Genomic DNA, 18,502 nt, shown 5'->3' on the forward strand with positions numbered 1-18,502 from the left:
ATTTAGGCGAATTTGTCAAGCATACTGAAAAGGTCCATGGAAAATACTTACTACCATCTCCTTCCCTCGTTAAGTAGAACCCAAGGCTCATTAGAGACACTAAGCATATTGAGAGAACTATTGTTGAATTGAAGTTCTCACCAAAATGGCTCGAGGGAAAACACACTACCACTGACCCCAAAATGCAACTAGATGAAATTGAGGAAGCAGAACATTGAGAATTAAACAACACTTATCATTCTAATACTTTTTAACTAATAATTGTAAATTAAATTTTAATTATCATAACTTTAGACATCACAAATCTGCAAATCAAAATTCAAACAGTTTTTTTTCCAATCTCTGACACTCACCATTAAATCAACTTGGATCTAGAGTATATTCTTCTACTCGTCGATAAGTATTGATTCATCGTACCGGTCGTTGAATTGTCGCTTGGAATTCATTGGCGAAACTTTCAAAAAAAAAATTTAACAGCCCAGTGACTTAAATTAAAACTTCTGAATAGTTCAATGACTTAAACTTTTTAAAATTAAGTAACCAAAATGAAAAATTACCTATAGATTAATGACTAATAGTATAGTTTACCCATTTTTAAAATAGTTTTCCTTTGGTTTTTAATTGAATTAAGTAAAAACTAACAAAATATTTTATTAGTAACTTATTAGACACCCAATGAGTTACATATTTTTTAACATTTTTTCCTCCTAATGTATTTGGACTCTGGTCCTTTTTATTTTAAATTTATTTTAAAATGATCCCTTAATTTAACAAGAGTTTAGAAGGAAAGAGAAAATACATAGAGTAATATATTGCATTAAAAGAAACCAAACTACATATATAGTTTGGACAACAACATTAAACTTAAACTTAAACCTAAAACAGCAATAACTTATGCATAACAACATTAAAATTAAAATTAAAGCCTAAGAGAGCAACATCTTGCCTATATAGTTTGGAGGACAACATTAAAATTAAAATAAACTAAACATGCTTTGGTTTCTTGGGGGATTATAATGAAGTACATCAATAAGATGATCAGGGGTTTGGCAATTGACACACTTAGGGTTGGTTTCACTTGTCAGCACAAATACTAAACAACGGGTACAACCCATCGCAACAAGTGGCGGTTCCTCCGGTGTTGCGTTGCTGAACTCAACTTCTTCACCAGAAGAGTCTTGTTGATTCAGAAGCATGCGTGACGTTTCCGATAGCGATGTTGATGAGATCTCCGAAGATCGGTTAGTAGATAAACGATCTTTTGGGGGTTGACCTGTCGGAGTTAGCTCAACATTCAAATCTATGCTTCTTCCGTTTTCTTCTTCGCCAGTTTCAGTCAAACTTCTCTTCCGAGCAACTCCCTGACGAGGTTCCTTAAAAAAAGAAAAAAAAAACACGGAAACATAAAAAGTTGATAAATTGAAATGAATTTCTTTATTAAGAGTATCGTCAAATTTCACTGGATTTCAATCATTTACTCAGACTTCTCGAAGAATCTTAACAAAAGAAGAAAGAGGGTTAAAAATTGATAAATTGGACATGAATAATCTACTATATAAAGAATACATATATAAGAAATTTAAATCGGCTAATAGTTTACCTCATTATGCTTTGCACTTCGGTTAATGTTAGAGCAATTCTTCACAGTGACATTAGCACTAGAGATGAGAGAAGTATTGCTAGATCTAACATCATCCATAGGACTCTCTTGCTTAATTTCAGAGATTTCAGAGGCCATTGATTGAAATTAGAAAAGAATAATAGACTCTTTCAACTTTGATTACTCACAATTTATAGAGAATTGAGTAGTGAGAGGACATAGTTTTATAGAGAACAATGAGTAGGTAATAATAATAATAATAATAATAATAATAAGGGTAATTATTTTGTACAGCGACGAAGATTTGTAACGCATAAGTAAGGTTGAGATTTTGACATCTCTTATTTTTTTTAAAATTTTTTAAATGCAATTTAAGTACAGAGGCAAAATTTCAATATTGTGAAGTTAAAATTTTTCATCGTCAATGTACCAAATAATTATAGTAATCAAGTTTATAGTTCAAAATTGTAAATTTCCCATAAAAGTTTTTTTTTTTGGAATTTGCAAGTAAAAGTAAATAAGAAAAGGAGTTCCATTAAAAATAACTATGAAATTTATATTAGATTATAATACACCAACTTTGGCAAAGAAAAAAAATTAATGAATTTTTTTTAACAAATGTGAGAAAATTTTTGTATTTAATATACATTAATAAATAAATTTATATACCTAATTTTTAAGCACATGATGACATCTTTAAAATATCCTTAACACCTCATTGAAAAAACACCTTCAAAATAAATACAAATAGTTAAACTTTTAATAGGTGACATTATGTAGTTAATTTTTTCGTGTATATATTTTGGATTAGTATTTGGTATACTAGCATTGTATTTTTTTATTTTACAAGCAATTTTTAAAAATTATCACGTGTCTTTTTAAAACATTTCTTTTTAATATTTTATTATGCATCTATAGGACACTTGTCAACCCTCTAATTTTACTTGTGGAGTCTAGAAACTCCACTGACAATATACTAAATATTTTCCCATATATTTATACACTAACAATATATTAAATCTATACTACTATAATGTTTCTAAGTGTATTGGTTTGATAAAATAATCAGACACTAACCTAGTTAGAAAAAAAAACTGTAAATTATTTTATAAAAAGAAAATAAATATTATTATTGATATTTTTAAATTTTCATATTTTTACATAAAATCCTTAAATAAATAAAAAACTACTTAAAATTTCCAAAAGTTCAAAAATTGAACTCGCAATTATAAAATTATATTGTTTGTTTAAATATTTTACTTCCAACTACATCGTGAATGTGACATATCTCTTTGTTATAGAGATTAGGTCAAATTAGTACCTCTATTATTAAATAGATATCAATTGAATCGTTGTACTTTTAAAAAGGATAAAATAATGTCAAATTATAACAGAGTTAACATTTACTATGTAAAAACTAATATGAAAAATATTCATTTCATTTGTAGTTTAACTCCGCAAAAACATAAAAGAGCTTTTAAAATAAAACTTTGTTAAACAATTCAATGACTAAATTAATTTATTTAATAATGGAGGGATTAATTTGATAAGTCTTTATAGTAAAAGAATGTTCACCCATATGTGATTTTTCTATCTTTTAAAATAAAATTACGATATCGATTCGATTCATGAGATTAGTTTAATCAAAACAAATTATATAAAGTATTAGTACAATTGACAAAAGCAGAGATCTCAGATCTTAAAGGTCCGACTTCAAGCCTCCCATCAGCAATTATAATGTGTGAGTCTCCATCCCCCTCCCACCATCTACAATTATACCGTGTGGATCTCCCTTCCACATTGTGCATATGCCTTATATGAGTTTTGTCTAAATATTCATCAGTTATATATTATATTGATTGAATTTTACATTATAATTGATCGTTATTTTTATACTTGTAATTTAAAAAAATTATACATGAGAAGAAAGGGAATAGAAACTGAAACAATATAAAGGGGACACGTGTGAAATGAAATCAGAGGTTTTTATTAGCATTAATGTATTTAAGGAAAAATCCAAAAGGGAATATATTAGTAACCGTTGTAATTACACAAAGCGACAGAAAAACAGCAAATTCCCATTTGTGAAGGATTAACGTCTTCTTTCCCCACCGTCACAATGCCTTACTATTCAATGGACTGCATTTTTTCTTTTTAAAAGGAAAGCGTTTCAATCTTATTACTAAAAATTAAAATAAAGAAATTGAAAAAAAAACTTAAGAGATTACAAATAAATAAAATTTTTGAAAAATCAAAATATAAATTTATTATTATACTAATTAATAATTTTCTAAAAATTAAAGGACTACGTAAGTTAAAAATTAAAGTTGTCCCTTTGCTATCCCTCTATCCCTAATTATTCAGGTGAAGTTCAAATTTGAGATATTAAAGTTTCGAGAATTTTATAATTATATACTTTTTAAATAATTTTTAAATTTTAAAAATATTAGTTAATTATTGACGTGCAAAATTAACAAACGTTAACTTAAACCTAAAATCAAAATATTTTCAAATTTTAAATCCAATATAAATTTGATGTAATTTCCTTTTCTGGTCAAAAAATATTTAAACTGCATAATAATTGAGCTTTTACTTTCTTTCCTAATTAGCAGTTACCATAATAAATACATCTACACAGAACCATTAATTCAGTGCAACTTTTTTACTTTATTTAGGCATTATCATTCATTTTTCTTCATTTTCATCACAAATAATTTACCAGTTTATTTATAATTAGGAGAATAATGTGTTTTAATGCATTTAAATCCATATCTTCCTATATTGACAATAATACATACACTAATTGGGCTAAAACTATAATTGGGTTGCAACTTGAACCCAGCCCATACCTAAAGCGTTGAACACCCTAACCATCAAATCAATACATGAGTTTGATACTCATTCAATTTCAGTTACAATATAATAATATTTATATTAAATGACTTTAAATGTGATTTTAATAATGTGATTCTCTCATTAATTACGATTACAGTTACAACTTTTTATTTGCAATAAATTATTTACTATAATTGCTGTAAAACATTTTGTTTTTATTTCAACTTAGGTTAAATCTCTTCAATGAATTTAAAATTTGAAATAAATTTTTGTGGATTGCAAATCCTAATTTTTTTCTAAATAATGCTTCTTGTTCATTTTTTTAACTTTTAATTTGAGATTTTTCTTTTAATTTGAGTTAATGTATATTAATATTATAACAATAGTCCTTTTAATTACTATTTTTTTTCTAATATTAGCTTATTTTCTTTTATTGAGATATTAATTCATTTATACGTTATTTTTTTCCGCATCATTTTGAAAAAAATTTGGAAAAGGGTGTTATAATCAATGACGAAGTCAAGGGAGTTGGAGGGCCATGCTCCCCTAAATTAGAAAATTTTCTATTTAGACTCCTTTATAATTTATAAAAATTTAAATTAGTATTGATAAAATTACATTTTAGCCTCTCAAAATGATAAAAATTTGATTTAATCCTTTAAAATTATAAAGATATAGACTATTAAAATGGTGAAATTACATTTTTACTACGGTAAAAATATACAATTTAATTTTACCCTAAAAAAATATCTAACTTTGCCCTCGATTATAATGAAAATTTCTTTGTTTTTTTTTTAAAAAAAATTTCATTTCACGCTTAAATGTTTCTTTTTTTTTTTGAATATTGAAATATTTAGAGTTTAAATTATTTTTATTTTTATTTTTATTCATATTAGCTTTCTAATAACAAATTTTCATTCGGTTTAAATAGTGTGACCATTAATATAGAATATTTAATTTGTCGACTGAGTTTTAATTCGGTCGGTATTAATATTATTTTTAGTATTGATAGATTTGGGTTCAAGGGTTATGGGTGATTCTATCAAAACTACATCAATATATATATTCACATAAAATAGGGATAAATATCAAAATTGTACATGAATTTTGGTCTAATGTGTAATGTTATACATAAACTTTGATTTCGTTCAATTTTAAACATGAAATTTTAATTTGATTCAGTTTTCATAAATCATCAGCACCATTATTGATGTAACACAATTGTACATTTATATGTTACATACACAAATAATTATATTTATTCAATGTAAAAGTAAATTGATGTATTTATTTCTTTAAATTTGTATAATTGAATAAAAAATTAAAATTTCAAGTATACATTTAAACCGCAATTAAATATTCATGTGTATAATTACATTAAATCAAAGTTGATATATCAAATGGCGCATTAAATCAAAATTTATGAACAATTTTGAGTTTTATCCCAATAAAATATCACAATAGCTAGAATATAATATTTACTTACATGATTTTAAGTAGATAGGATTAGTTTAAACAATCCTTTCAAAAAAAAAATAGTTTGAACGTTTTTGTACGAGTTATTATTTATCTATACTTATATTAAGTCCTTAATTGAATTGGTATCATAAATCAATCGGACACCAATTCAGTTGGGATATCACTAAAAGATTTACAAATATCAAACGAATGATATTAAATAAATTTCAAATATGAAATATTCATGCACCAACTGATGCACAATATTTTGATAAAAATTTTTATTATTTATTGCCATTATGGTAAAAAGTTAGAAATTTTATATATTTTTTAATATTATTCATGCATTAGTTGGCGCACAATGTTCGGGCTAGTGCAACCCCAATTAGACGAAATGGATTGGAATTTTAACTGGTGTGAAAAAGGGAGTTGGTTGCACCAGTTTATTATTAGAACGATACACAGACCAGAAAGATTACATTGATTTAAACTCAAGTCACATTAATATCAAACTTTTAATTTTATCATTTCAATCAAAGCGACATTTATTTTTTAAATGAATTTTTATTATATATATTTGTTACATAATTTTTTCCATGAATATACTATAAATTTAGTAATTATAATTATTTTATTGTTACGCACTTAATTAGTATCAATTTAATTGTTATCTTATAGAATTTTGTTTTTAATGTAAGTCTTAATTCTGCTTATATGCATCTATACTATTTTGGTTGAGCTAATGTCACGAGTCAACCGAACACAAATTCGATTGAGAAATGACTAAATTACTCATTCTTTTTACAAAGTAATAAATATAATTATTATGGTGTTTTTACCTTTTCTATATTAAATAAATCTATAAAAAGAACCAATTTTCATTTTATTATCTATGGAAGAATTGAAAATTAGATTAAAATTGTACGCACAAATTTCAAGACAAAATTAAGATTTGAAAATTAGGAAAATAAAAAAAAATTATAAAATTTTAGTTGAATAAATCCTTTGATACTTCTCTACAATGAAGTTTTGATCCAAGGGTTATTTAGACTTAATTTTGGATAGATGCAATCAACTTTATAGGTCGTCAAGATTTGATATTGAGAATGGTTTGGAGGGTTATTTGCTTGAGATTGCTTGAGAATTGATCTAAAGGTCTTTGAGATCTAATCTTGGGTCGATGGGGTTTGCTTTAAGGGACGTCAAGGCTTGATTTTAAAGAATGAGTTTGACCTCTTTTGTGTTTGTTATATTATACGTCGATAATGACAGTAGGAATGATTGCAAAGCAATAAGAAAGAAAAATAAGAACACGTAGATTTTATGTGGAAAACTGTTATCGAAAAAAATAACGAGCAGAGGAGGAGAAATTCACTAATGTTGAAAAACAACAATACAAGAGTTTTTTCACTACACACATTTGAAGGGTTAAACAACCTTATTATAATCAATGTCTAATAGAAGAAGTGTAATCCTATATGAATTCAACTTGTGCATCATGGCCTAGTTGAGTTTAGTGGTGGATGGGGATTTGTGGCGGGCTACGGCCTCGGTCCTTCTCCCCCACAGATCCCCTATTTTGCCTTTCTATTTTATTTCTTTAATAAGTGAGTTGTACCTCAAACTTTCCAACCCGAATCAAGCGGGATTCAGGTCACACAACTCTAACAATGTTGATACAATCAAATTAGGAGAGCTTTGATCCAAGGATCTTCAAGACTTGATATTAGATTAATGATTCCACATCAAGGACGTTCTAGACTTGATCTTGAAGAACGAGTTTAGTCCCATGTTTTTTAACTAAATACGATCAAAAGGCCAATTTTTTAGAATTGAAGCGGTGTTCTTCAAATTTTATTCAAGTTTCTTAATTTTTTATGATTTTGGAGAAAGCTTTTAGGTTGCATTTGTTTTATTGAAAACAACTTTTCGAAAATGATTTATAGAAAATGGATTGACTTTTTAGAAAAGTTGATACTTTCTAGTGTTTGGATAATTCTACCTAAACTATTTTATGTTATTTGACAAATTTTCTTAAATCATTTTCTAAAAGTTATTTTTTAATAAAAGGCTAAAGGGGTAAATAAGCCCCTGAACTTTGGCGAAAAAAACAATTAAGCCCCTTGCAAAACACACATTCAATTAAGCCTTCAAACTCTCAAACTGCATCAATTAAGCCCATTAACCAATGTTTTTCATCTTTGACGGTTACAACGCTGATGTGCCGTTACATGTCATAAATATAAAGGAACCTCTAAAGATGAAACATGGAATTTCTTGTTATTGGATGCTTGTCTATTAGAACATCCATGATCGATGCTACATCTTCTAATGTTATTGTTGCTTCGCTACATGGGAGATGAAACGTATGATTTTTGAGTTTTCATCATTTAATCAGAGTGAATATGAATGATGACACAAAAATAATTTTCTCAATTTGTCCAGCGTGATAGAAACTTACTTATGTTAATTGAGGAATGATTCTTTCGTCAGGTAAATTTATTCTCATATTAATGTGACCTTGAGCCACAAGAGAATAATCTAATGTTTATAGATTCTAAGCAATATGCCATTCTTCATATCTCAATATACGAGTAGCCATTACAATATGATTGGAAATTAGAATTTAGAAATTCTTAGATACAAATACGATAGTAGTAGAGGAGGAATAAGTTTATTTTTACTTTGATTTTTAATTGAATTAAGTAAAAAATAACAAAATGTTTTATTAGTAACTTATTATATACCCATTCAGTTACATATTCTTTTAACATTTTTTTCCTCCTAATGTATCTGAACTCTGGTCCTTTATATTTTAAATTTATTTCAAAACGATCCCTTATTATTCCAATAAAATATGTTGTTAATAGTTAGACCCAATTTGACATTTACATTTTTTTTGTCAAAATGCTAAATTAATTAACCCTTAATCTCACCATTAAAAATACCCTTTAATTTTCGTAAAAAAAATAAGTACCCTTTAATGTTGGTGATAAGTTTTAAATTATCATAAATGATTTAACAAGAGTTTGAAAGGAAAGAGAAACTAAATATAGCAATATATTACATATATAATTTGGAGAACAACTTTAATATAAAAATTAAAACTTACATTAACATTAAAGTAAACTCTAACATTATATATATAGTTTGGAGAATAACATTAAATTTCAACTTAAAACTCACCTATATAGAGCAATAACTCACCTATATAGTTTGGAGAACAGCACAAATTAAAATAAACTACACATTCCTTAGAGGGATAATTATGTATGATTAAAGGTTTGACAATTGGCACACTTAAGGTTGATTTCACATGCCGTCACATATATTAAACAATGAGAACGACTCATCACAGCAAGTGATGATTCTTTTGATATTGTGTTGTTGAATTCAACTTCTTCACCAAAAGAATCTTATTGATTTAGAAGCATGCGTGACGTTACTCGGAGAATCTTAACAAAAGAAGAAAAAAGGGTTAAAAACTGTTAAATTTGACATGAATAATCTACTATGTAAAGAATACATATATGAGGAATTTAAATTGGCTAATAGTTTAGCTCATTATGCTTTGCACTTTGATTAATGTTAGAGCAGTTCTTCATAGTGTCATTAGCACTAGAGATAGGAGAAGTATTGCTAGATTGAACATCATCCATAGAACTCTTGCTTAATTTTAGAGATTTCAGTGATATTAGAGATTTCAGAGGCCACTGATTAGATTTAGGGAAAAATAATAGACTCTTTCAACTTTGTTTACTCTCAATTTATAGAGAATTGGGCAGTGAGATGACATGGTTTTATAGATAATAATAATAATAATAATAATAATAATAATAATAATAATAATAGGGGTTATTTGGTACACTAGTTACTCCAGAAGTGAGGTTAAGATTTTGATACATTTCATATTTATTCATTTCTAGAATTTTTAAATACAACTTAAGTGCACATGATAAAATCTCAACTCGGTTTGTGGAGTAAAAATTTCCACCGGCAATGTATCAAATAATAATAATCAAGTTTAGTTCAAAATTAAAAATTTCTCATAAAAAGATTTTGAGAATTTTCAAGTAGAAGTAAATAAAAAAAACGAGCTTCATTAAAGCAACTATGGAATTTATATTAGATTATAACACACCGACTTCAACAAGCAAAAAAAGTTAATAATTTTCTTGACAAATGTGAGATAATTTAGGAAAAAAAAAGTTTATATTTAATACACTATCAATATATAGATTTGGGTGAATACTTAGTACACTTGCGGTGCACTTTTTAATTCCACAACCAGTGCAACCAAAAATTGGCTACGAAACTGCCAAATAGATGCAGTCGACAAGAAGGCTGCAGTGCTGCTCAAGGCAGCGGTTGAAATGGTGGAATTCGATTTAGGCGAATTTGTCAAGCATACTGAAAAGGTCCATGGAAAATACTTACTACCATCTCCTTCCCTCGTTAAGTAGAACCCAAGGCTCATTAGAGACACTAAGCATATTGAGAGAACTATTGTTGAATTGAAGTTCTCACCAAAATGGCTCGAGGGAAAACACACTACCACTGACCCCAAAATGCAACTAGATGAAATTGAGGAAGCAGAACATTGAGAATTAAACAACACTTATCATTCTAATACTTTTTAACTAATAATTGTAAATTAAATTTTAATTATCATAACTTTAGACATCACAAATCTGCAAATCAAAATTCAAACAGTTTTTTTTCCAATCTCTGACACTCACCATTAAATCAACTTGGATCTAGAGTATATTCTTCTACTCGTCGATAAGTATTGATTCATCGTACCGGTCGTTGAATTGTCGCTTGGAATTCATTGGCGAAACTTTCAAAAAAAAAATTTAACAGCCCAGTGACTTAAATTAAAACTTCTGAATAGTTCAATGACTTAAACTTTTTAAAATTAAGTAACCAAAATGAAAAATTACCTATAGATTAATGACTAATAGTATAGTTTACCCATTTTTAAAATAGTTTTCCTTTGGTTTTTAATTGAATTAAGTAAAAACTAACAAAATATTTTATTAGTAACTTATTAGACACCCAATGAGTTACATATTTTTTAACATTTTTTCCTCCTAATGTATTTGGACTCTGGTCCTTTTTATTTTAAATTTATTTTAAAATGATCCCTTAATTTAACAAGAGTTTAGAAGGAAAGAGAAAATACATAGAGTAATATATTGCATTAAAAGAAACCAAACTACATATATAGTTTGGACAACAACATTAAACTTAAACTTAAACCTAAAACAGCAATAACTTATGCATAACAACATTAAAATTAAAATTAAAGCCTAAGAGAGCAACATCTTGCCTATATAGTTTGGAGGACAACATTAAAATTAAAATAAACTAAACATGCTTTGGTTTCTTGGGGGGATTATAATGAAGTACATCAATAAGATGATCAGGGGTTTGGCAATTGACACACTTAGGGTTGGTTTCACTTGTCAGCACAAATACTAAACAACGGGTACAACCCATCGCAACAAGTGGCGGTTCCTCCGGTGTTGCGTTGCTGAACTCAACTTCTTCACCAGAAGAGTCTTGTTGATTCAGAAGCATGCGTGACGTTTCCGATAGCGATGTTGATGAGATCTCCGAAGATCGGTTAGTAGATAAACGATCTTTTGGGGGTTGACCTGTCGGAGTTAGCTCAACATTCAAATCTATGCTTCTTCCGTTTTCTTCTTCGCCAGTTTCAGTCAAACTTCTCTTCCGAGCAACTCCCTGACGAGGTTCCTTAAAAAAAGAAAAAAAAAACACGGAAACATAAAAAGTTGATAAATTGAAATGAATTTCTTTATTAAGAGTATCGTCAAATTTCACTGGATTTCAATCATTTACTCAGACTTCTCGAAGAATCTTAACAAAAGAAGAAAGAGGGTTAAAAATTGATAAATTGGACATGAATAATCTACTATATAAAGAATACATATATAAGAAATTTAAATCGGCTAATAGTTTACCTCATTATGCTTTGCACTTCGGTTAATGTTAGAGCAATTCTTCACAGTGACATTAGCACTAGAGATGAGAGAAGTATTGCTAGATCTAACATCATCCATAGGACTCTCTTGCTTAATTTCAGAGATTTCAGAGGCCATTGATTGAAATTAGAAAAGAATAATAGACTCTTTCAACTTTGATTACTCACAATTTATAGAGAATTGAGTAGTGAGAGGACATAGTTTTATAGAGAACAATGAGTAGGTAATAATAATAATAATAATAATAATAATAATAAGGGTAATTATTTTGTACAGCGACGAAGATTTGTAACGCATAAGTAAGGTTGAGATTTTGACATCTCTTATTTTTTTTTAAAATTTTTTAAATGCAATTTAAGTACAGAGGCAAAATTTCAATATTGTGAAGTTAAAATTTTTCATCGTCAATGTACCAAATAATTATAGTAATCAAGTTTATAGTTCAAAATTGTAAATTTCCCATAAAAGTTTTTTTTTTTGGAATTTGCAAGTAAAAGTAAATAAGAAAAGGAGTTCCATTAAAAATAACTATGAAATTTATATTAGATTATAATACACCAACTTTGGCAAAGAAAAAAAATTAATGAATTTTTTTAACAAATGTGAGAAAATTTTTGTATTTAATATACATTAATAAATAAATTTATATACCTAATTTTTAAGCACATGATGACATCTTTAAAATATCCTTAACACCTCATTGAAAAAACACCTTCAAAATAAATACAAATAGTTAAACTTTTAATAGGTGACATTATGTAGTTAATTTTTTCGTGTATATATTTTGGATTAGTATTTGGTATACTAGCATTGTATTTTTTTATTTTACAAGCAATTTTTAAAAATTATCACGTGTCTTTTTAAAACATTTCTTTTTAATATTTTATTATGCATCTATAGGACACTTGTCAACCCTCTAATTTTACTTGTGGAGTCTAGAAACTCCACTGACAATATACTAAATATTTTCCCATATATTTATACACTAACAATATATTAAATCTATACTACTATAATGTTTCTAAGTGTATTGGTTTGATAAAATAATCAGACACTAACCTAGTTAGAAAAAAAAACTGTAAATTATTTTATAAAAAAGAAAATAAATATTATTATTGATATTTTTAAATTTTCATATTTTTACATAAAATCCTTAAATAAATAAAAAACTACTTAAAATTTCCAAAAGTTCAAAAATTGAACTCGCAATTATAAAATTATATTGTTTGTTTAAATATTTTACTTCCAACTACATCGTGAATGTGACATATCTCTTTGTTATAGAGATTAGGTCAAATTAGTACCTCTATTATTAAATAGATATCAATTGAATCGTTGTACTTTTAAAAAGGATAAAATAATGTCAAATTATAACAGAGTTAACATTTACTATGTAAAAACTAATATGAAAAATATTCATTTCATTTGTAGTTTAACTCCGCAAAAACATAAAAGAGCTTTTAAAATAAAACTTTGTTAAACAATTCAATGACTAAATTAATTTATTTAATAATGGAGGGATTAATTTGATAAGTCTTTATAGTAAAAGAATGTTCACCCATATGTGATTTTTCTATCTTTTAAAATAAAATTACGATATCGATTCGATTCATGAGATTAGTTTAATCAAAACAAATTATATAAAGTATTAGTACAATTGACAAAAGCAGAGATCTCAGATCTTAAAGGTCCGACTTCAAGCCTCCCATCAGCAATTATAATGTGTGAGTCTCCATCCCCCTCCCACCATCTACAATTATACCGTGTGGATCTCCCTTCCACATTGTGCATATGCCTTATATGAGTTTTGTCTAAATATTCATCAGTTATATATTATATTGATTGAATTTTACATTATAATTGATCGTTATTTTTATACTTGTAATTTAAAAAAATTATACATGAGAAGAAAGGGAATAGAAACTGAAACAATATAAAGGGGACACGTGTGAAATGAAATCAGAGGTTTTTATTAGCATTAATGTATTTAAGGAAAAATCCAAAAGGGAATATATTAGTAACCGTTGTAATTACACAAAGCGACAGAAAAACAGCAAATTCCCATTTGTGAAGGATTAACGTCTTCTTTCCCCACCGTCACAATGCCTTACTATTCAATGGACTGCATTTTTTCTTTTTAAAAGGAAAGCGTTTCAATCTTATTACTAAAAATTAAAATAAAGAAATTGAAAAAAAACTTAAGAGATTACAAATAAATAAAATTTTTGAAAAATCAAATATAAATTTATTATTATACTAATTAATAATTTTCTAAAAATTAAAGGACTACGTAAGTTAAAAATTAAAGTTGTCCCTTTGCTATCCCTCTATCCCTAATTATTCAGGTGAAGTTCAAATTTGAGATATTAAAGTTTCGAGAATTTTATAATTATATACTTTTTAAATAATTTTTAAATTTTAAAAATATTAGTTAATTATTGACGTGCAAAATTAACAAACGTTAACTTAAACCTAAAATCAAAATATTTTCAAATTTTAAATCCAATATAAATTTGATGTAATTTCCTTTTCTGGTCAAAAAATATTTAAACTGCATAATAATTGAGCTTTTACTTTCTTTCCTAATTAGCAGTTACCATAATAAATACATCTACACAGAACCATTAATTCAGTGCAACTTTTTTACTTTATTTAGGCATTATCATTCATTTTTCTTCATTTTCATCACAAATAATTTACCAGTTTATTTATAATTAGGAGAATAATGTGTTTTAATGCATTTAAATCCATATCTTCCTATATTGACAATAATACATACACTAATTGGGCTAAAACTATAATTGGGTTGCAACTTGAACCCAGCCCATACCTAAAGCGTTGAACACCCTAACCATCAAATCAATACATGAGTTTGATACTCATTCAATTTCAGTTACAATATAATAATATTTATATTAAATGACTTTAAATGTGATTTTAATAATGTGATTCTCTCATTAATTACGATTACAGTTACAACTTTTTATTTGCAATAAATTATTTACTATAATTGCTGTAAAACATTTTGTTTTTATTTCAACTTAGGTTAAATCTCTTCAATGAATTTAAAATTTGAAATAAATTTTTGTGGATTGCAAATCCTAATTTTTTTCTAAATAATGCTTCTTGTTCATTTTTTTAACTTTTAATTTGAGATTTTTCTTTTAATTTGAGTTAATGTATATTAATATTATAACAATAGTCCTTTTAATTACTATTTTTTTTTCTAATATTAGCTTATTTTCTTTTATTGAGATATTAATTCATTTATACGTTATTTTTTTCCGCATCATTTTGAAAAAAATTTGGAAAAGGGTGTTATAATCAATGACGAAGTCAAGGGAGTTGGAGGGCCATGCTCCCCTAAATTAGAAAATTTTCTATTTAGACTCCTTTATAATTTATAAAAATTTAAATTAGTATTGATAAAATTACATTTTAGCCTCTCAAAATGATAAAAATTTGATTTAATCCTTTAAAATTATAAAGATATAGACTATTAAAATGGTGAAATTACATTTTTACTACGGTAAAAATATACAATTTAATTTTACCCTAAAAAAATATCTAACTTTGCCCTCGATTATAATGAAAATTTCTTTGTTTTTTTTTTAAAAAAAATTTCATTTCACGCTTAAATGTTTCTTTTTTTTTTGAATATTGAAATATTTAGAGTTTAAATTATTTTTATTTTTATTTTTATTCATATTAGCTTTCTAATAACAAATTTTCATTCGGTTTAAATAGTGTGACCATTAATATAGAATATTTAATTTGTCGACTGAGTTTTAATTCGGTCGGTATTAATATTATTTTTAGTATTGATAGATTTGGGTTCAAGGGTTATGGGTGATTCTATCAAAACTACATCAATATATATATTCACATAAAATAGGGATAAATATCAAAATTGTACATGAATTTTGGTCTAATGTGTAATGTTATACATAAACTTTGATTTCGTTCAATTTTAAACATGAAATTTTAATTTGATTCAGTTTTCATAAATCATCAGCACCATTATTGATGTAACACAATTGTACATTTATATGTTACATACACAAATAATTATATTTATTCAATGTAAAAGTAAATTGATGTATTTATTTCTTTAAATTTGTATAATTGAATAAAAAATTAAAATTTCAAGTATACATTTAAACCGCAATTAAATATTCATGTGTATAATTACATTAAATCAAAGTTGATATATCAAATGGCGCATTAAATCAAAATTTATGAACAATTTTGAGTTTTATCCCAATAAAATATCACAATAGCTAGAATATAATATTTACTTACATGATTTTAAGTAGATAGGATTAGTTTAAACAATCCTTTCAAAAAAAAAATAGTTTGAACGTTTTTGTACGAGTTATTATTTATCTATACTTATATTAAGTCCTTAATTGAATTGGTATCATAAATCAATCGGACACCAATTCAGTTGGGATATCACTAAAAGATTTACAAATATCAAACGAATGATATTAAATAAATTTCAAATATGAAATATTCATGCACCAACTGATGCACAATATTTTGATAAAAATTTTTATTATTTATTGCCATTATGGTAAAAAGTTAGAAATTTTATATATTTTTTAATATTATTCATGCATTAGTTGGCGCACAATGTTCGGGCTAGTGCAACCCCAATTAGACGAAATGGATTGGAATTTTAACTGGTGTGAAAAAGGGAGTTGGTTGCACCAGTTTATTATTAGAACGATACACAGACCAGAAAGATTACATTGATTTAAACTCAAGTCACATTAATATCAAACTTTTAATTTTATCATTTCAATCAAAGCGACATTTATTTTTTAAATGAATTTTTATTATATATATTTGTTACATAATTTTTTTCCATGAATATACTATAAATTTAGTAATTATAATTATTTTATTGTTACGCACTTAATTAGTATCAATTTAATTGTTATCTTATAGAATTTTGTTTTTAATGTAAGTCTTAATTCTGCTTATATGCATCTATACTATTTTGGTTGAGCTAATGTCACGAGTCAACCGAACACAAATTCGATTGAGAAATGACTAAATTACTCATTCTTTTTACAAAGTAATAAATATAATTATTATGGTGTTTTTACCTTTTCTATATTAAATAAATCTATAAAAAGAACCAATTTTCATTTTATTATCTATGGAAGAATTGAAAATTAGATTAAAATTGTACGCACAAATTTCAAGACAAAATTAAGATTTGAAAATTAGGAAAATAAAAAAAAATTATAAAATTTTAGTTGAATAAATCCTTTGATACTTCTCTACAATGAAGTTTTGATCCAAGGGTTATTTAGACTTAATTTTGGATAGATGCAATCAACTTTATAGGTCGTCAAGATTTGATATTGAGAATGGTTTGGAGGGTTATTTGCTTGAGATTGCTTGAGAATTGATCTAAAGGTCTTTGAGATCTAATCTTGGGTCGATGGGGTTTGCTTTAAGGGACGTCAAGGCTTGATTTTAAAGAATGAGTTTGACCTCTTTTGTGTTTGTTATATTATACGTCGATAATGACAGTAGGAATGATTGCAAAGCAATAAGAAAGAAAAATAAGAACACGTAGATTTTATGTGGAAAACTGTTATCGAAAAAAATAACGAGCAGAGGAGGAGAAATTCACTAATGTTGAAAAACAACAATACAAGAGTTTTTTCACTACACACATTTGAAGGGTTAAACAACCTTATTATAATCAATGTCTAATAGAAGAAGTGTAATCCTATATGAATTCAACTTGTGCATCATGGCCTAGTTGAGTTTAGTGGTGGATGGGGATTTGTGGCGGGCTACGGCCTCGGTCCTTCTCCCCCACAGATCCCCTATTTTGCCTTTCTATTTTATTTCTTTAATAAGTGAGTTGTACCTCAAACTTTCCAACCCGAATCAAGCGGGATTCAGGTCACACAACTCTAACAATGTTGATACAATCAAATTAGGAGAGCTTTGATCCAAGGATCTTCAAGACTTGATATTAGATTAATGATTCCACATCAAGGACGTTCTAGACTTGATCTTGAAGAACGAGTTTAGTCCCATGTTTTTTAACTAAATACGATCAAAAGGCCAATTTTTTAGAATTGAAGCGGTGTTCTTCAAATTTTATTCAAGTTTCTTAATTTTTTATGATTTTGGAGAAAGCTTTTAGGTTGCATTTGTTTTATTGAAAACAACTTTTCGAAAATGATTTATAGAAAATGGATTGACTTTTTAGAAAAGTTGATACTTTCTAGTGTTTGGATAATTCTACCTAAACTATTTTATGTTATTTGACAAATTTTCTTAAATCATTTTCTAAAAGTTATTTTTTAATAAAAGGCTAAAGGGGTAAATAAGCCCCTGAACTTTGGCGAAAAAAACAATTAAGCCCCTTGCAAAACACACATTCAATTAAGCCTTCAAACTCTCAAACTGCATCAATTAAGCCCATTAACCAATGTTTTTCATCTTTGACGGTTACAACGCTGATGTGCCGTTACATGTCATAAATAGTTGTTGACGTGGTGATGACACATCAGCAAAAATAAAAGAAAATTCAATTTTTTTTGTAAAAAATAAAAGAAATATTTAATTT

The 18,502-nt window shown here is 26.7% G+C and overlaps 2 protein-coding genes across 2 annotated transcripts; both read right to left on the reverse strand.

The window, feature by feature from the left end:
• Positions 1-785: 785 nt before the first annotated feature.
• On the reverse strand, positions 786-1,803 carry LOC107919527 (protein GL2-INTERACTING REPRESSOR 1). Its single transcript, XM_016848974.2, has 2 exons — positions 1,601-1,803; positions 786-1,373 (listed from the first exon to the last, which is right to left on the reverse strand). Exons 1-2 carry the CDS (start codon positions 1,736-1,738, stop codon positions 975-977), a joined length of 537 nt encoding a protein of 178 aa, XP_016704463.2. The 5' UTR covers positions 1,739-1,803; the 3' UTR covers positions 786-974.
• A 9,261-nt stretch (positions 1,804-11,064) lies between these two features.
• LOC121225526 (protein GL2-INTERACTING REPRESSOR 1) lies at positions 11,065-12,082 on the reverse strand. Its single transcript, XM_041109868.1, has 2 exons — positions 11,881-12,082; positions 11,065-11,653 (listed from the first exon to the last, which is right to left on the reverse strand). Exons 1-2 carry the CDS (start codon positions 12,016-12,018, stop codon positions 11,264-11,266), a joined length of 528 nt encoding a protein of 175 aa, XP_040965802.1. The 5' UTR covers positions 12,019-12,082; the 3' UTR covers positions 11,065-11,263.
• Between the last annotated feature and the right edge of the window lie 6,420 nt (positions 12,083-18,502).

Source organism: Gossypium hirsutum, chromosome D13, assembly GCF_007990345.1.
Source record: "Gossypium hirsutum isolate 1008001.06 chromosome D13, Gossypium_hirsutum_v2.1, whole genome shotgun sequence".
Taxonomy (NCBI): Eukaryota; Viridiplantae; Streptophyta; class Magnoliopsida; order Malvales; family Malvaceae; genus Gossypium; species Gossypium hirsutum.